The sequence below is a fragment of the Neltuma alba genome, unplaced genomic scaffold (genome assembly GCF_004799145.2).
Source record: "Neltuma alba isolate B1F8T4 unplaced genomic scaffold, ASM479914v2 tig00012440_pilon, whole genome shotgun sequence".
NCBI lineage: Eukaryota > Viridiplantae > Streptophyta > Magnoliopsida > Fabales > Fabaceae > Neltuma > Neltuma alba.
Genome location: NW_021636921.1, coordinates 26,282 through 47,048, shown reverse-complemented (window position 1 = coordinate 47,048; position 20,767 = coordinate 26,282). Strand labels below are relative to the sequence as shown.

At 33.4% G+C, this 20,767-nt stretch overlaps 2 protein-coding genes across 2 annotated transcripts; both read right to left on the bottom strand.

Annotated features, from left to right (window-relative positions):
• Positions 1 to 13,688: 13,688 nt before the first annotated feature.
• LOC114727078 (probable CCR4-associated factor 1 homolog 11) lies at positions 13,689 to 19,898 on the bottom strand. Its single transcript, XM_028913812.1, has 2 exons — positions 19,723 to 19,898; positions 13,689 to 14,493 (listed from the first exon to the last, which is right to left on the bottom strand). The coding sequence occupies exons 1-2, from the start codon at positions 19,896 to 19,898 to the stop codon at positions 13,689 to 13,691; spliced, it is 981 nt and encodes a 326-aa protein (XP_028769645.1).
• Positions 19,899 to 20,023: 125 nt separating this feature from the next.
• LOC114727077 (probable CCR4-associated factor 1 homolog 9) lies at positions 20,024 to 20,470 on the bottom strand. The gene has a single exon (XM_028913811.1). It carries the CDS (start codon positions 20,468 to 20,470, stop codon positions 20,024 to 20,026), a length of 447 nt encoding a protein of 148 aa, XP_028769644.1.
• Between the last annotated feature and the right edge of the window lie 297 nt (positions 20,471 to 20,767).

The following is a 20,767-nucleotide window of genomic DNA, read 5'->3' as shown; positions in this document are numbered from 1 at the left end:
AGAAGAGGTAATATAAAAGAATAATAAAAATTAATTAAAAGTTTTTAACCTCTTTTTCAATTTTTTAAATTGAGCTTATTAAAATTTCTCCTCCCCTTCCCTCTCCTCCTTTTATTTTCCCTCATACTAAACAGACTTTTACTTAAAGTATATGTATTATAGTCTGTTGGATCTCTATGAACTAAACATCTTTGGTAGAAAACCAACAAGACATGGGCAAATCCAAATAAAATACCACTTCAATTTCAAAATTTTAAAAAAGAGCAACGCTAACCCATAATAGGACCAATTGGTGATGAGAAAGTATCAATACGGGATTTCAATATTTGGGACAAAAGACAAATTTTCTCTTACATTTTTTCTTTAGAATGCCGCCTAAGCCCCCATGAGCTCTATCGCCAAAAACCCTTTTAGCAATCAGTCACTAGAGCTCTATCAGCATATTGTTAGAGTTCTTATGACTACTCTTATTTAGTTATTGATTATTTTGGTTAAACTATTGACTATTTTTATTTTTAGAGATGTGATGATTATTCTTATTTAGTTATTGACTACTCTAGTTTGACCATTAACTACTTTTGTTTTTAAAGATCCAATGACTATTCTTGTTTAGCTACTAACTACTTTAGTTTCGGTATTGACTCCTTTTGTTTCAAAATTCAAAAAATATATTAGGATAAGCTGAAAATTTAGTGACCACTCTTGTTTAACTATTTATTACTCTAGTGCACTGTTTACAACTTTTTTAAAAAAAACATGAAAAATGCATTATGAGCTCTAGTTATGCTTTTGAAGAATAAGAATACAATGGCAAAAATAGAGTAGCTAACAGCTAAAAACAAGAAAAAATCACACACAAGTCCCAAGGAGTTGAATTTATTCATCTAAGGTCCCAAGAAATGTCAAAATTAATAGCATGTCCCAAGGAACCTTAGAGTATTATATTGTAATTGTAAAATAACATTACTATTCCTCCTAATCTAAGGTTCCCAATTCACAGTTTTCTCTGCCAATGCGATTGACAACCTCAACGGCAAGTATTAACAACCCAATGGGAAGCTATTGACAATTTAGGGAGTATCCAATTCAAAGTTCAAACACTCTCTCTCTCTCTGCCCTAAACCTGTTTCGAATTGCTTCCTCTCCCATCAGTAACATTTCTTGTACTCATCGTCTCTCTATTCACAGTTACTCCTTGACATCGTCTCCCCCTTCATAGTCACTTCTTGTGGTGCAATCGCTCCCCTATTTCATCGTCTCTCCCTCTGGCAATCAGTTTGCCATCTATTGTTTCCCCTATCTTAGTAGGCCTCTCGACGTCTCTCCATGTCCCAAACTGTGCATTGCCGTCTTGCTAACTCCCTCACCCTAATCGTGCTATGGCATTATCACTCAGTTGGCCTAAAATCTTTATCTCACCCTAACCGTATCATTGAGTAGAAAGTGTTGGGTCTTCAGCGGCACCTTTATTAAAAACCTCAATGGCGAGTATTGACAACCTAAGGGGAAGCTCTTGACAATCTAGGCAGTGTCCACTGACAACTGACTTTATAGGATAACACAACTTCTACATAACACCAAATTATAACCAAATAGTATAATACAATAACTTTAACACTGATATAGGAAGCTTTTTGAAGGTATTAGTAACTTTAACTAAACCCAATAGGATTATAGCAGAATTTTAATGTGGAGATCTATTGACAACCTCAACAGCAAGTATTAACACCCCAAGGGGAAGCTGTTGATAACCTAGGCAATATTTGCTGATAACTGACTTTATAGGATAAACAAACTAGCCATGTTTGATTTTTATAACAGTATTAAATGTAATATTTTTTCTTTTTTATTGGGCAGGTATTACACGATTAGATTTAGATGTGAATGAATAATAATGTCATTTTCAATCATATGATATATACATTAGCCTCTTAGGTGGAGCAAACTTCTTCTTGAGGGGAAAAAAGTTTTAAATTATAGTAATATTTGATGAGTATATATTTTTGGACGTTGTAGATGAAAATTCACAACCAACAAGGAATGATCTAATAGAAGAACAACATGTGTTAGTGTAATTTACTTATTTTAATTTTGAAATAATATTGTCTGTTGTCAATTGTTCTTCTTAGGTTGTCATTTCAGTGGTCAAAGATTATTATTAACAACTCTATAACTTGTCTTATTATGTAGGATGGAAGACTTATTCAAAGGTTTAGATGCATTGTCTATGTCTCTGCTCAATGTGTTGGGTGAAGACCCACCATCATTGCCATGTGATTCACAAATGAGGCCAACACTAATTTTCAAAATGAATTCGACAAAATGGAAGGATTTGGTTATTGGAGAAGGACAAATTTTTCTCAATGCGGTGACTCTTCAGAAAACACTTTTTAAGTATAGTATTGCTATGCAATTTTCATACAAATGATTTTAGTGTTAAAGTTGTTATGCTGTACTATTTAATTATAATTTGATCTTACATAGAGGTTATATTATCTTATAAAGTCAATTGTCAACAGATACTGCCTAGGCTGTCAATAACTCCCCTTAGATTGTTAATACTCACCATTGATGTTGTCAATACATCTCTGTAATGAAATTCTACTATAATCCTATTGGGTTTAGTTAAAGTTGTTAATGCCTTGAAACAGCTTCCTATTTTAGCTTTAAAATTGTTATATTATACTATTTGGTTATAATTTGTCCTTATGTAAAAGTTATGTTATCCTATAAAATAAGTTGTGAGCAGATACTACCTAGGTTGTTCACAGCTTCCCATTAGGTTGTTAATACTCATCGTTGAGGTTGTCAATCGTATAGGCAGAGAAAACTGTAAATTGGGAACCTTAGAGTAGGAGGGATAATGATGTCATTTTATAATTACAATATAATACTCTAAGGTCTCTTAGGTGTTAGGATTATGGTTTTGATGATAACAAAGTTAGATTAAAATTGGTTAGGTATGATGATCGATCATCTGATCGATCAAATGTTTATCGATAAGCTGTTAGATAATTGTTCAGTATAAATCAAATGTATGTTAAGTATTTTAATCGATGAGTTGTTCGGTAATTCATTAATCGATAAAATGATCGATGATCGTTAACGTGAAAGTCATAGAAGGTAACTGTCGGTTATCGATAGTTTAATCGATAATCCCATATGATTGAACAAGTGACAGACAAAAAGAAGTGAATCTAGACTGATCTTATCGATCAAGTAATCGATAAAAGAGTTATCAATAACGACATCGATAAATGGTAACACACTCTACCTGTTTGAATAAATGTTTCTAACATTGTTTATCGATCACATTATCGATCATCTTATTATCGATAATATGATCGAAAATTGAGCTCTAACCTTCTTCAATGCAGGTACTGATTATAGACTATTGAATCGATAACTTTATCAATCATCAAATTATCGATCACATGATCGATAATCTATGTGCCAGTTGTTTCTACTTAGTTTTCTTTGGAACTAAGTTATCGATAACATTATCGATAATTAGAGCTCCCCTACTTGTCTCATTTTCAGATAACATGATCAATAAACAGCTTTAGTACAAATTCTTCCCATTACTGTTTATCGATAATTTGATCGAACATGTCTTGATCGATCACCTATTCGATAATTCTTGAATATCCTTGTTTCTCACGAAAAGTTTTACACTTGACTTTTATCGATAACATTATCGATCACAATTTTATCGATAATGTGTTCGATCAACATGCACTAAAGTTTCAATTCTGTAACACTTGAATTATCAATAAATTTATCAATCAACCTTTACTCGATAATCTAATCGATCATTTGATTTTTGTCAGTTTATTTTCAGCAAACTATAACATGTCTCATACTCACTTAACTACTCATTTCCAAGATGTTTCTGCTTGCACAATCCTCATGATTACTGTAATAAGTAATGCATATTTAAAGGAACTCTAATTTACATATCAATCGAAGATTTCCTGTTGCTCTTTATCGATCACCTGATCGATAAACCATTGTTCCATCGTTTGATCGATAAACGTCTTCAACTAATCAAAAATTTCTCTTTCTGTTTTTCGATAACCAAATCGATCAATCAGTAATCGATCACCACTTCGATAAACCTTTTCCAGAATATCCTTATGCACCTTTTACGGATAATTCATTCTGTGATGAACATTCTTTCAAAACCCTTTTAGATCAAAATTTTCAATTTATTCAAACGATTAACCATGATAGAAAAGAAGAAACCTTAAAATTTTAAAATCGCTATCATGGTTAAAGGAAATAAACTTATATTACGAGCCACATCAATCGTTCCCTTGGGCTTTGGACTTTCAAAGTCCAGAAATATCATTCAACCATTAGCCCAAATCAAACTTATATTTTCAAACGTATGAACTGATAAATCAGTTTAATATAAACTATAGAGCTCATTAGTCAAAAGTCAACACTTTCAAAGGAGCGTTACACGCAGAGTCTAAAATGTCTCGGGCCTCCTCACAACCCTATCATACCAGATAGTAGTAATTAAAAGTATTATTTTACATCATGATAGTATATGAGCCCTATGTGGCAATATATAACAAGTCAGCACATAGAACAAAAGCAGGGAGGCTATACAAGCTATAACAACATACTATGCCTCCAGAGCCTTCCTTGATGGGCCACCACCTGAACTATCGCCTGAAAATGTTAAACCACGGGGTGAGACAAATGCCTCAGTAACCAGCTTTCCAACTCATCATACATACTAACACGTGCTCGTGAGGTGTCAAGTGGGATAGTTATTAATTCTCGAGAAACATAGATATATCCATAAAAATATAATTTCAATCATCTAAACCCTCACTATGGGGGTCAACACACAAGCCACATAAGTCTATCCCTCACTCTGGGGGATCAATCAAATATATGGGCCTATCCCTCACTTTGGGGGACGAATAAGAAGCCACAAAGGCCTATCCCTCACTATGGGGGACGAAAGAAGAAGCCAACCAATGTGCACCAATGGCGGCCTTACCACGTGGTAGGATAGGACTCAATCCCAAAATCCAAATAACAACCAATCATTCACAATATAATAAAAATGTCTCAATCTTTTCTCAGTATAATCCATAAGATATAAATCATATATCTTTTCCAAACTTCTCAATCACAATTCCAAAAATCCCACAAGACAATTTTCATAGCTCAAAAGATATAACACATCTACTCAAGTTCCAAATATCAACTATTATTCTAAAAATAGCAAAATACTCACAAACAACATATTAGCACATATAACAAGTGGAAAGTGGTTACCTCTCGCCAAAGCAATACTAAGAATTACCACAAAGTCAATCCTTTGCTCAACCAAAAATTAATCTACACAATTAATATAACCACATATTAATACAAACTAATTAATTAATTAAACTTCTCTATATTAGTTAAATTCCTAATTTAATTTAATTTTCATTTTAAATTCTCACAACTCTTATAATCCAAAATTAAGTACTTTAGAACTAATTGATAATTTTCTAACAAGCCAAATTATTTATTTACATCCTCCAACTTATTTACTTTAATAAAAAGAATTTTCTAAAATTTCTAAATATGAAATTAGTATATTCTAAATTCTAAAAATCTCATTTGAAATTTAAACCTCAAAACCGAACCATCAAAAAATTCAATAGTATCTCAAATATTTATATATATAAATAATCTAATCAAAATTTTAATGGCATATATATATATATTTTTTTCATAAATAAGAAACTTTAACTACAATAATTATTTTAAAACCTCCAGTCACCCAATAAATAAAACTAAACTGATTAAAATTTTAATAGTATGTCAAACAACCCAAATAAATTATTTAACTTAATTTTAATCGGTATAAATATGATATATCTCATAAATAACATATTCTTTTAATTAAAAATTAATTTTTAAATACTAAAATCAACAAATAGACAAATCTAAACCAGTAAAAATGATCTACTATAACAGATCTACAATGTTGTGGTTAACACTCATCAAAACTAAGTACTTGCTCCGAACTCTATATCAAAAAATTTCTCTAAGCAACACAAAATTACTATCATTAGATAGATCTGACTGAGTATGACAACTTTCATTAAGGAAGTTTTGTAATTAGAAGTAGTTTTACTTACCAAAACTATCTGAAACGATGAAGAAAGAAGGGAGAGAGATGATCGACGCTGCAACCGAAATAAACGCGGAGAGAGAGAGAGAGAGGAAGAGAAAAGAAAGACGGTGGAGGGTAAAAAAGAAAACACTAGGAGTAAACTGAAGTTAAAGACCTTAGGTAAAACGGAGAAAATAACAGTTTGGAACCTTTTTTTTTTTAATATTTAAATCCTTAGAGTAGAATTCAAGATGTTACACATTCCATCTAGAATCATTGAGTAATCAATTAGTCATTCATCCTGATAAGCTTACACCATATTATTCTTACTTGTTTAAAGTTTAAAATATGGATGCAGATTACTAAGAGAAATTACAATGGCTCCTCAACGAGATTACGTAACATGTAACCCGCAGTGTCAGAAAGCTCAGACGCATTAATGGCGGAACCGTTGGAACTGGCTAAACACGCAAACGGAGTCACAACGGCTAGAAGCTCTTCCGTCTAACGGATACTTAACGATCTCAACTATAAAAGGCGCGAAGAAGCATTAATGAGAGGATTGAATACCGGAACTACCATCTGTGATTATTAAGTCTAGCATTCAATACTCTGTTTCTTCAACATTACTGAGCGTCAGTGTTCATCATTAAATTTCACTCTGTAAGAAAGTCGATATCTATCCTTTATTAATCACGATTGAGTGATACTCAAGAGTGTGGACTCTTGAGTGGGTTTGTATCCTTACGGGAGTAAGGGGGAGTGATTGAGTGATTCAATTACTGTACTGAGGCACCAAGAGCCCGATCAATCTTGGAAGATAGTGAAATACTCAGAGGTGTTCTAAGGACTGGACGTAGGTCAAGTGGTTAAGACCGAACCAGTATAAATCCTGTGTCTTCCCCTCTGCGGTGAAATCCCTCTTAACTCTAACTCTCTGTTTCCGATATTGTCTCGTTATTTAATTTCGCAATAATTTTTAACTCACCCAATTCACCCCCCTCTTGGGTGAGATTGCTTCTAACATTAGGACCTGTTATTAATTTTGATATTTCTTGGGACTTTGGATGAGTAAATTCTACTCCTTGGGACCTGAGTGCAATTTTTCCTATAAACAATTAGTCATCAAAGTTTTAGAGACAAAAGTTGTTAATATCTAAATAGAAATTTTTGTGCTTGAAATCTTTAGGATAATTATTTTATGGGTTAAAGAAGTTGAGCAGAAAATCCTTATAATGTATTTAGGATTAATTTATAGAATTAAAGCCTATTTTCTTGAGAAATTAAAAAAAATATTAGCAATTAATTTTTTATATGAAAATCTTAAAAAATTATTTTATATGCTAGAGAAGCTAATGGAGGAAGAAAATTTATATAAAACATTAAAGAATGATTTCTGAAATTATTTGAGCCTTCAGAAGCGCAGGGGAAGGATGAACATACAAACAGAAACTTGACTAAAGGGCAAAACTGTCAAGGGAAGTCCTCACAAGCTCTCACGTGTCACTCTTCCCCATTTAAGTCACCAGACTCCTTTTCCCATCTTCATTTCATTCTGAACCAAGGGGGAGAATTAGAGAGAGACCGACAGAAAGGAACTAGAGGAAGCAAGCATCGAGAGGAAGAAGAGATGAAGTTTGAACAGATTCGTTGCGTGCAATTGAGGATTTTGGCTAAGACTTCTAATCATCCACGTACTTCTTTCTTCCATTTGGTGCATTTTGGAAGAGGTAATGATGGTTTAAAAGTCTGGATTATGGAGAAAAGTCATTATCTAACCGGAATAATTGTAGAAAAGTGTAGTGATTGCCGAAACAGGGGGTGAGTTTTGAGGAAGTATGTCTTAGGAAAGTGAAGAACAATGATCCAAGGTTGTTCATGCATTTCGAATCTGAAGATTTGATTGATGGGATGCTATTCGGTTTTTACTAAAGTTAAAACAGAGTGTTTATATGTGAAGGTATATTCCAAATCTGGAAAAAAAAATTCCAGAATATAGGTACCTCCGTACGAAATATTTATGGAGGCTAGAGGGCGTCTAAATGCTAGAATAACCAATGAGTATTGGTACTGTTTGTGGTGTGAAGAGTACCCTAAAGGCTAATGGAATTACATTATATAAATTGATGTTCCACAGTTGAGATATTAGGCATATAATTTGTTCCACTACAGTGTTTATTTCATCCAGCGTAATAAAGAATTCAAATTACTGATCTGCAAGGGTGTAGATCTAAGCAAGAGTAAAGAAAACAGTAAAAAGCTAACTAAGCTAACAGTCAATAGACTAATCTCTCTCATTAACTTCTCAGTCATTTTCAATTCCACCAATGAATATATGTAGCAGCAACGAATTTTGAAGATTTTTCTAGCAATCACCAAAGTCATTCAACTCACTCGCAGGTATTGATGCTTTTTTCTTTTTTTCTTTTTTTTTTAAATCTGATTTCTCATAGGCACTGTAAGGATGGCCATCTATTAAAGACATGGACCGACTCTATATATATAGAGATAGTTTTGCTGGAAATCCTATATCACACCCACAAGATTCGAGTATCCAAGAAAACTTTCCTATATAGCCTATTATTGTATACATAGTTAAAGCTTTCCTACTTAAAATCCAACCAAATCATCAAAGTGATACATAAAGTCCATCACTCGTAAAAATAACAGTCTTATTATTACTAATGAATATGTACATCTTTCAAATACAAATAGTCAAAAGACTCAAAGAATAGACACATTAATCACTAACATAGTAAAACTATCCATGAGATTTACGCAAAGTAACCTTTCATATAGCATCAATGGGAAAATGTATATTACAAAGGAAAAAAAAGAAGTAAAAGACTTATTTTTTTAAATATAGGATACAAAAATTAATAAGGAGACATAGGCACTACTGGATGGGGAGACCACAAAATGTTGGGCCAGGATGTGCAGTAGTGAATTCTGAGGTTTCAGAGCTTGTTATTAGAATAAAGATATTCTAGAAATATTAGCTATTGCTTAGCTGTAACTTATACCTTCTATTGTAACTGATTTAGTCACGTTTAACTATAGACACGTAAGCCACACAGGTGTCTATATATGTTGTACTTCACATCATTAATGAATTAATCAATTCTTCTCCATTTCAATCTTTGTCTTCATATGGTATCCACAGCCTCTGATCCTTCAATGGCCTCTTCCTCCTTGAATCTTCCGCTTGTCTCTTCCTCAACCACCAAGAATGAGGTTATCGCCTTCAATTATTCCATTTCCATTAAGCTTGATGACTCCAATTTCCTTCTACGGCAGCAGCAAGTCATGAGTGCTGTTTGTGGTTATGCTCTTGAATCCTTCTGGGATTCTTCCATTCCTCCTCCAGAGCATCCAAGATGGATAACAAGTCAATTTTACTCCTAATTTCCTCAAATGGATGCGTCAGGACCAATTACTCATTCATAGCTCCTCTCTTCTATGTCAGATTTGGTTCTAACTCGGACCATTGGTTGTGAAACTACAGCTCAAATTTGGGACCGCATCAACACCTTCTTTGCCTCTCAAACCAGAGCCAAGGTCAAACAACTCAAAACCACCTTGAAGAATACCAAGAAAGACAACTCACCAATGAATGAGTATCTCCTCAAGATTAAGGCCAACATTGATGCCTTAGTAGCTATTGGCTCGCCGATCTCTATTCCATATCAACTTGTGAATTCATTTTTAATGGTCTTTCTGAATACTATGATCCATTTATTGCCTCAATCTCCACCAGGCTTGAGCCATACACAATAGCTGAAATTGAAGCACTTCTTATGGTGCAAGAAGCTTGAAATGAAAAGAATTGTCATTTAGTCTCAACGATCTTTGGAGCTTCTCTGATCTTAGCCAAGTTGATCAAACTCGTGCGCCTCAACCAAATCGCGACGGTCGTAATTGTGGTCGTTGTACAAGAAATCCTAGTCATACGAACAACACCGGTTGTTCTTCTCGTCCTAAAGTTCAATGTCAGCTTTGCGACAAAGCATGTAATGCTATTGGAACTTGCTGGTACAGGTTTGATGAATCCTTCCAAGACCTTTCCATTGATGATATTACTTCATCCTCTTCTAATCTATCTGCTAAGTCTATTAATCAATCTACTCTTCTTGCCACCTTTGATATGGTTGCTGATCCTGCTTGGTATTTTGACTCTGGAGCAACGAGTCATATGACTAATGATGCTACTAATCTTGCTGAATCCTCTCACTATAAAGGATCTGAACAAGTTTATGCTGGTAATGGACAAGGTCTAAAAATTAGAGATGTTTGTACGGCTATTATTTCTGTCGATTCATCTCGTCTTAAACTCACAAATGTTCTGTGTGTTTCTTGAATTATCAAGAATCTTATTTCTGTTTATCAATTCTGCTATGATAATAATGTTGAAGTTTCCTTTGATGCAAGGCAGTGCCGCGTAAGGGATCTCAAAATTAATCATGTCCTATATCAGTGCAATGTTAAGAAAGGCATGTATCTAGTTTGGATCTCAAGTTCAAGACTAGGACGGAGTCTTGTTTTTTAGCTATAGTTGATAACAAAAGTTGTAGTCATTTAGTTTTCAATAGTTTTCATTTGTGGCATAATAGATTGGGGCATCCTTCCCTTGTAATTGTTTCTACTATATTGAAATCGTGTAATCTTTCTTGCAATAAAATGGATCTGTTTGACTTTTGCAAAGCTTGTGCAATGGGTAAAGCTCATAAGAAGCCATTTCCTTTATCTGAAACTGTATATTCTGCTCCTTTTGATATGGTTTATTCTGATATTTGGGGACCAGCTCCTCTTAAGACTAGAGAAGGCTATCTTTATTATATACACTTCACTAATGCTTATACTTGTTATACATGGATCTATCCTCTAAAATTGAAGTCTGAAGCCTTTTCTGTCTTTCAACAGTTTGTTGCTATGATTGCTACTCAATTTGATCGATCTCTTAAGATTTTTCAGTCTGACTGCGGTCGAGAATATACTAAATTCACTTCTTTTCTCTCTGACTGTGGTATCATACATAGATATAGTTGCCCTCATGTTCATGAATAGAATGGGGTAGCTAAACGAAAACATAGGCATATCACAGAAGTCAGTCTCACTCTTCTGGCACAAGCAACCTTGCCTTTATCTTGTTGGCAAATGCTTTTCTTGCAGCTGTCTCTTTGATTAATATTCTTCCATCTACTGTGTTGCATGGCAAAACACCATTTGAAGCCCTTATGAATAAGAAGCCTGATTATAGCATATTAAGAACCTTTGGTTGTTCTTGTTTTCCACTTGCAACCTTATAAAACCCACAAGTTTGATTACAAATCTACTGTCTTTTTAGGTCCAAGTCCTATTCATATATAAAGGCTACAAGTGCCTTACATCCACTGGCCGAATCATTGTTGCTAGAGATGTTATATTTAATGAGTCTTCCTTTCCTTATCCTTCCTTATTTCCTTCCTCCTCTAAATCTTTTCCTATTTCTCCTTCGTTTGTTTCTGCCACCCCTCTTATTTACCTTCCTCTTCAGATCACCTACCTTTTTCTTCACCACCATACCCTCTAACACACCTCTACCCACTTCTCCTCAATTGTTGATCAATCACCAACTTCCCATTCTCCTATTACTGATTTCCCTTCTTCCCTTGTTGATCAATCACCAACCTCCCATTCACCTATTGCTGATTCCCCTTCTTACCCTGCTCCTGCTGTTTCACCTTCTCCTATTGATATCCAACCCCCTCTACCAGTACCTTCTCACCCCATGATAACCAGATCCAAAATGGGAAGTCTTAAAACCAAAGGCCTTTGTTGCTTCTACTGATGTTGAACCCACCTCACATCATGAAGCTTTTCAGTCTCCATCTTGGCGAGCTGCTATAGAAGAAGAATTTGGTGCTCTACAGTGAAATGACACATGGTCCTTAGTTCCGTTTCCTCCCGGAAGCCAAGCTATTGGCTGCAACTGGGTCTTTAGAAAGAAGACCAATCCTATTTCTTCTACTCACAAGTATAAAGCCCGATTGGTTACAAAAGGTTTCATCAAAAAGAAGGTTATGATTCATGAGACCTTTAGTCCTGTTATTTGGCTAGTTACTGTCAAAATTGTGCTTAGCACTGCTCTCTCTCAGAAATGGCATATTCATCAAATTGATATCAATAATGCCTTCCTGAATGGATTTTTAAAAGAGGAAGTTTATATGGTTTAACCTCCTTGTTTTGAAAGTAGAGATAAATCTCTGGTGTGTAAGCTACATAAAGCTCTTTATGGGCTCAAACAAGCCCCTGGCTCTTGGTTTGAATGTTTGGGTGGTGCTTTGTTCAAACATGGATTTTCTACTTGCAAATGTGATCCTTCTCTGTTCATTAAAAGGTCTTCTAGTGAACTTTTATTTGTCCTAGTTTATGTTGATGATACAATCATCACAAGTTCATCTCATACTAGCATTTCACAGCTTATCATTGATCTTGATCATGAATTTTCCCTAAAGGATCCTGGTTCCTTGAATTATTTCTCGGGAATTAAGGTTAAAGATTTGACTGATGGTTCTTTACAGTTAGTGTAAACCAAGTATCTCAAAGACATTTTTTGTCTCGTGCAAATATGAGCAATGCTAAAAGTGTAGTTACACCAATGACAGTGGGACTTAAACTTCCTAAGATCAGATCTGTTCCAATGTCTAATCCTCAACTTTATCAGTCCATTGTTGGAGCTTTACAATATGCTACTATAACTCGGCTAGAGATTAGTTTTGTTATCAATAAAGTTTGTCAATTTATGCAAATGGCCCTTGTTGTTCACTGGAAGGCTGTTAAGAGAATTTTAAGATATCTTGCTGGTTCATTACATGATGGCATTATCATCCGTCCTAGTCTCAGCAGAACAATTACTACTTACTGTGATGCTGATTGGGCATCAGATCAGAATGACCGAAGGACCACTTCTGGCTTTTGTGTTTATTTTGGTAGTAATCTCAAAGCTTAGTCCTCTAAAAAGCAGGCTACAGTTGCAAGATCAAGTACTGAGGCAGAATACAGGAGCATGTCTTATGTTATATCAGAAGTTTTATGGATCAAGTCACTTCTTCAAGAGTTACATCTCAATCTTACTACACCAGCTCAAGTACTATGTGATAATCTTAGTACAGTAATGATGACAGCAAATCCAATTCTACACGCTAGGACAAAGCACATTGAACTCGATCTGCATTTTGTATGAGAAAGAGCTATCAGAAAAGAATTCCTGGTTCAACATGTTCCCAGTGTAGATCAAGTAGCTGATGGGTTCACAAAACCTCTTTCTCATAAGTCTTTCTCTGATTTTCATAACTATCTAGGAATACAATGTCGCCCAGAAGGGTAGTTTGGTTTGAGGGAAGATATTAGAATAAAGATATTCTAGAAATATTAGCTGTTGCTTAGCTGTAACTTATACCTTTTGTTGTAACTGATTTAGTCAAGTTTAGCTATAGACACATAAGCCCCACAAGTTTCTATATATGTTGTACTTCACATCATTAATGAATTAATCAATTCTTCTCCATTTCAGTCTGTGTCTTCATATTTGTATCATTGGATTGACTTCGAGACCATAGAAAATCCCTTGAAATTTTTGAAGCCCAAGATTTCCATTGAAATAAAGATCCTTCAACTTCATAATTGTCTGTAGAGTTAGGAAGCTGTCAGATCCAGCTTGGTGATTCTTCCCAGCTACACGATCCACGCTTAACGTCCTAGCGACTCTTTCTAGGCCACCATATAAGCCATTGCAGTTTTTTTGGTACAAACCATTGCAGAACTTGATAATATGCTTCATATCATAAATTTTGGGTCCAAAGAACCGGGCCACCATCTGTCTGAACAAGTGAACATTAGGAGGTAATTGTCTCCCAATTAGAAGTTTGATCATAAAACCAAAATCATAAAAACTGTGGAATGTGACCCATGTGAGATGAGGATTGAACAATAATCCGGAGTTTAAAACAAAATTCAGGAAAAGCCACGACGGAATCCCCTCTTTCTTGTTCTTCACGAAATCAATCCCTTGCTTCTCCAATAGCTGAATGGATTCAACGTTATGACAATCATGCTCAGCATCAAAGTCGGAGAAATTGAACTGCCAAATGTATCCGTTTGGAGTCCCAAAGTTTGTCAAATTCCTATTAGAATCAGAGAACGTAAGGCCTAGTTGGATGATTTTCAATTCACCGACGTTGGCCTTCATGAAACTGCGATTAGTTGGAGGAGACACCTTCGAGTAAGAGCGGTTATCCACATCTGGAGTAAAAATTGTTCCAGGAAACTCAGTATCAAAGGAGGCAAAACAGCGGGTAGGTATAACAGCACGAATCAAAGATAGCTCGCTGAGAAATGTGAAGCCCAAACTTCGCGAACGATCACATGCTTTCCACCCGGATTTGAATTAATGGTGATTCAATGATTTATTTTTTAGAGAATGCAAGTCTTCTCAATTTGAAGCCGAATATATGTGTTTCAGAAATCAGATTTTTTAGATTTTTAAATTTTAAATTACGCGGCTCATCTAAAGAATTTATTATTAGATTTATTTAATATTTCACATATAATATTCAGTGGTATAATCATTAAGAAAATTAAAACCTAAAACCATTAATCTTCTATTAATTAATGGCTTAAGGTGTACCCAGCACCCCGAATTATTTTTCCAGATGCGCCTAGTGTCCCAAACTAATTTTTGGTGCCTCTAGTGTCCCAAACTAATTAAAACAGTGCATCCATATCCTAGTCTAACAAAAAAGTTAAGTTTGATCGTTACCTTACTGACTCAGCCGAAGGTTGACTAAAGAATCCTACGTGGTGGACACGCATGCGTTTGATGTGTATTATTTTGACGAGTTAAGGTGCGTTTAGCACCCTAAACTATTTTTCCAGGCACGCCTAGTGTCCTAAAGTAATTTTTAGTGCATCCAGTGTTCCAAACTAATTAAAACGGTGCGTCCATATCACAGGCTAACAGAAAAGTCTCGTTTGATCGTTACCTTGCTGATTCAGCTGAAGGTTGACCAAAAAATCCTACATGGCGGACACGCAGGCATCTGATGTGTATTATTTTGACTAAAGCTCCCAAGACGAGCCCAGTGGCAACGTGTGTTTTCTTGAGAAGCGACGGTGATGTCGACGGAGTGACCAAGGGGAAGTTTACTATGTTCTACGAGGAGGAAAGCAAATGCAAGTCAGATGAGAAGTTGACAGAGATGGAGACGGAAGTGTGCTGTGATGGCAGTTGTGGTTTCGAATCGGAGTGGTGGAAGAAATGGGATAGAATGTTAATGACGAGGATGGGATTGAATGGGTGATACATGTATCAGGATTTAAGAGGGTGGATCAGTGGTCTTTCTTCTTTTTTTTTTTTAAGTTTAAAAACTGGCAGAAGATAAATGTTAGAAGAGAGGGAAATAAATTGAATTTTCAGTCAAAATAATACACATCAAACACTTGTGTGTCCACCACCTAGGATTTTTTGGTCAACCTTCGGCTGAGCCAACAACGTAACGGTCAAACTTAACTTTTTTGTTAGCCCAGGATATGGACGCATCATTTTAATTAGTTTGGGACATTTGATGCACTGAAAATTACTTTAGGACACTGGAAGCACCTGAGAAAATATTATGGGGTGCTGGGCGTACATTAACCCTTAATTAATCAATATAAAACAATAGACGATACAGAGGAAAGTTATAAATCTATATTATTACAATTTGATTTAATGTGGTAGATAGTATTTTGTAGAGAAGCGTAGATAATGTACAAAAATGATATTTGGAGAATCTTTTATGTAAAATAAAATTAGGTAGATATGTGATGTGTTCAAATCTGATACGCGCGCGTGCACACACATATATATATTGATACACAAATCTAATACACGTAACATTATTTACAAGTCTTCAACGAAAATATAACATAATAATCTCATATAAAAAATAACATAATAACAAATGCGAAAAATCCTATTCACTTGTGAATTCATATCACTAGGATAAATAGAGATATAAATATTATTTATTTTTCTATATTTTTGTTAATATTTTCAAAAATAATTTTTCGCCTCTTCTCAAAACTAAAAGATGTATGAATTATAATTTAGTCAGATAATTGTTCACAAGATTTATATTTAGGTAATTTAAACTATTTATGTCATATTTACTTTTTAAAATTAAATAATTAATATTATGATTTTATTTTATTAGTTGATAATATTTCATTCTATGATACTTTAGGAATGTAGATAATATTTAAAAATGGTATTTCGAGAATCTTTTATGTAAATTAAAATTAGGTAGATATGTCATATATACTTATTATGGAACTATTCACAAGTCTCCAACAAAAGTATAACATAACTATGTCATATAAAAAATATAAAGAATAACAAAAGCAAAATCCTGTTTACTTTTCATCTCAAGTAGGCACTTTTAGGATAAATCGAGATATAAATACAGTTTATTTTTCTATATTTCTGTTAATAACTTCTCAGAATTAATTTTTTTTCTGTCTTCTCAAATATCATAGATGTAAATTATAATTTATTCAGATAATATTTCACAAAATTTAATGTTAGGTGTTTATACCTTGTTATACTAATTTGAAAATAAATTTTACATATAATATTTTTATGAGAATATCCTAAGATAACCATGGAATGGAGCAACGTAAAATCTACTATGAATTTCAAATTATTTTGTTAATTTGATTGTGTTTAGTGGTATCATACATGAACTTCATAAAAATTCATTAAAAATTCTAATATTGATGGATTTAACTCAATATTTTGGATTTCAAATATATTTAAACCAAATAATCATAATTTTGTAATATTTTAATTATTTAATTATATATTTTTAATAACTATTTATTGATAGAAGTAAACTCTTATCTTATAAGTTTATCATCCGAGTTTACATCTTTGCCAAGAGTTTACTTAAACTCATGAGTTTGATAAGCTTGCATACATCTATTCTAAAGTTTATAGGCTAACGTCATTATATCATATTTACTTCAGGAATGTAGATGATGTTTAAAATGATATTTCGAGGATCTTTTGTAAATCAAAATTAGGTAGATATGCCCTCCAATGAAAATATAACATAATAATATCATATAAAAAAAAGGGAGAATCCCAAAAAAAATATTTTTTAAATTTCAAAATTTCACGTTAGTTTTATTTATTACAATTTAATAATAATTGATAATATTTAAAAAGCAAATAACAACACATTTGTGTAATCATTCATGATTTGGGACTTTAAAATTTTAAAGATTTTTTTTTGGAAATTTTCCCTATGACAAATAACATAGTTAAAAAAAGAAAAAGAAAAATCATGTTCACTTTTCATCTCATTTCAGCATATGATAAATCGAGATAAAAATACTATTTATTTTTCTATATTTCTGTCAAAGCGTTTTCAAAATTAATCTTTTCCTGTCTTCATAAAAATAAGAGATGTATGAATTATAATTTATTTAGATAATTTTTCATAAAATTTATAGTTAGGTTATAATATTTTCATGAGAATATTCTAGGAAAACAATCCTAAAACAGATAATCTATTTCTATTAATCATTAAATATTAATTCATTTATATATAAAGATAGACAATGACTTGTAAGGCTATAGATTTATATCATATTATCTTTTTAAATCAAATAATTAACATTGATATTTTTTGACCAAAATTATAAGCATTGCGATATGATAATATTTTCTTAAGAAGGTAATATTTTATTCTATGATACAACAGGAGTGTAGATAAATAATAAGTGATGATTCGAAAATGTTTTATCTAAATTAAAACTAAAAATAAGTTAAATATGTGATATGTAGAAATATTTTATGGACACAGAATTATTCACAATTCTCCTATGAAAATACAACTTATTAATATAATATAAAAAATGCGTTCACTTTTCGAATACATATAATATTCTCTGAGAATATCATAGAAATAAAAACCTAAACTCATTAATGTTCTATTAATTAATTAACTAATAAATCAATATATAATAATAAACAATGACTTGGAGTAAAGTTATTAATTTATATCATATTTACTTGTTCAAGGTTGATGACTTTTATTGTACACAGTAAATAAAAATATTGAAACTACGAAAAAATACTTTCAATATATATATAAATAGTTATATATCAGTCTCTTCGAAATTTTTTTATACTAAGTGAACATGAGAAATCATCCGAGTCCAACCAAATCATCAATGGCAGAAAAGTGTAGTTATTGCTGAAACAGGGGGTGAGTTGTTGAGGAAGTATGTCTCATGAAAGGGAGGAACAATTATCCAAGGTTGTAGTTGCTGATTTAAGTTCAGGCATTTCGAATCTGAAGCTTTGATTGATGGGATGCTATTCGGCTTTTACTGAAGTTAAAACAGAATGTTTATATGTGAAGGTATATTTTCATATCAGGAAAAAAAAATTACAGAATATGGGTGCCTCTGTACGAAATATTTACGGAGGCTAGAGGATTTCTAAATGTTAGAATAACCAATGAGTATTGGTACTGTTTGTGGTGTGAGGCTAGAAGCTTCAGGAGTCCAAAATTTTGAAGAGAATAAGAGTACCCTAAAGGCTAATGGAATTACATTATACAAATTGATGTTCCACAGTTCAGGTATTAAGCATATAATTTGTTCCATTACAGTGTTTTATTTCATCACCCTTTAGTTCACAAGTCTGATAGTCTGATAGAACCTAGCGTGATAAAGAATTCAAATTACTGATCTGCAAGGGTGTAGATCTGAGCAAGAGCAAAGAAAACTGTAAAAAGCTCACTAAGCTAACATTCATTAGACTAGTCTCTCATTTACTTCTCTGTCATATTCAAATCCACCAATGAATATAGCAGCAATGAATTTTGAACATTCTTGCAGAAATCACCAAAGTCATTCAACTCACTAGCAGATATTAATGCCTTGTTTTTTTTAATCTGACTTCTCATAGACAATGTGAGGATGAACATCTGTTAAGGACAGGGACTGAATAAATATAGAGTTGGTTTTGCTGGAAATCCTATACGACAACCACAAGATTGAAGCATCCAAGAAAACTTTCCTATATAGCCTACTGTATACATATTTAAAGCTTTCCTACTTAAAGTCCAACCAAATCATTATAGTGATACATAAAATCCATCAAACACTCGTAAAAATAAGAGTCTTATTATTACTAATGAATATGCACATCTTTGAAATGCTAATAGTCAAAAGACTCAAAGAATAGATACATTAATCACTAACATAGTAAAACTATCCATGAGATTTACGCAAAGTAACCTATCATATAGCATCAATGGAAAAATGTATATTACAAAGGGAAAAAAATGGAAGAATGACTCCTATTTTTTTAAATATACAATGAGAAAAACTAATAAGTAGACATAAGTACTACTGGACGGAGACCACAAAATGTCGGGGCAGGAATGTGCAGTAGTGAATTCCCAGGTTTCAGAGTTGGTATAATAGGATTGACTTCGAGACCATAGAGAATCCCTTGAAATTTTGGAAGCCCAAGATTTCCATCGAAATAAAGATACTCCAACCTCATAAATGTCTGTAGAGTTAGCAAGCTATCAAATCCAGCTTGGTGGTTCTTCCCAGCTACACGATCCACGTTCAACGTCCCAGCCACCCTCTCTAAGCCACCATATAAGCCATTGCAGAACTTGATAATATGCTTCATGTCATAAATTTTGGGTCCAAAGAACCGGGCCCCCATCTGTCTGAACAAGTGAACATTGGGAGGTAGTTGTCTCCCAATTAGAAGTTTGATCATAAACCCAAAATCGTAAGAACTGTGGAATTTGACCCATGTGAGATGAGGATTGAACAATAATCCGGAGTTTAAAACAAAATTCCGGAAAAGCCACGACGGAATCCCCTCTTGTTCTTCACGAAATCAATCCCTTGCTTCTCAAATAGCTGAATGGATTCAACGTTATGGCAATCATGCTCAGCATCAAAGTCGGAGAAATTGAACTGCCAAATGTATCCATTTGGAGTCCCAAAGTTTGTCAAATTCCCATCAGAATCAGAGAGCGTAAGACCTATTTGGATGATTTTCAATTCATCGACGTTGGCCTTCATGAAACTGTAATTAGTTGGAGGAGACAGCTTCGAGTAAGAGCGTTTATCCACATCTGGAGTAATAATTGTTCCAGGAAACTCAGTATCAAAGGAGGCAAAACAGCTGGTAGGCATGGCAGCTCGAATCAAAGACAATTCACTGACTAAATTTGAAGCCCAAACTTCGCGAACGATCACATGCTTTCCATCCGGATTTGAATTCATCGTGATTCAATGATTTTTCTTTTTTTACGAAAATCTTAGAGAGGATGCAAGTCTTCTCAATTTGAAGCCGAATATATATGTTTCAGAAATCAGATCTTGAACGATTTATATATAGATATAGATATAGATATAGATATAGATACACACGCACATATATGTCTGTTAGCATCTCTTCAAAAGAAAAATGAGATACTAATTTTAAAATATTTTTTAGATTTTTAAAGTTTAAGTTACGCGGTTCATCTAAAGAATTTATTATTAGATTTTTAATACTTTATATATAATACTCAGTGAGAA

Bases quoted from the DNA above. Each gene is read 5' to 3' on its own strand.
- LOC114727077 (XM_028913811.1), bottom strand. From the start codon at position 20,470: ATGAATTCAAATCCGGATGGAAAGCATGTGATCGTTCGCGAAGTTTGG.
- LOC114727078 (XM_028913812.1), bottom strand. From the start codon at position 19,898: ATGGGGGCCCGGTTCTTTGGACCCAAAATTTATGACATGAAGCATATT. The intron at 14,494-19,722 runs GTTGGAGTATCT...CACATTTCTCAG, and splicing joins ACTCTACAGACATTTATGAG to CGAGCTATCTTTGATTCGTG.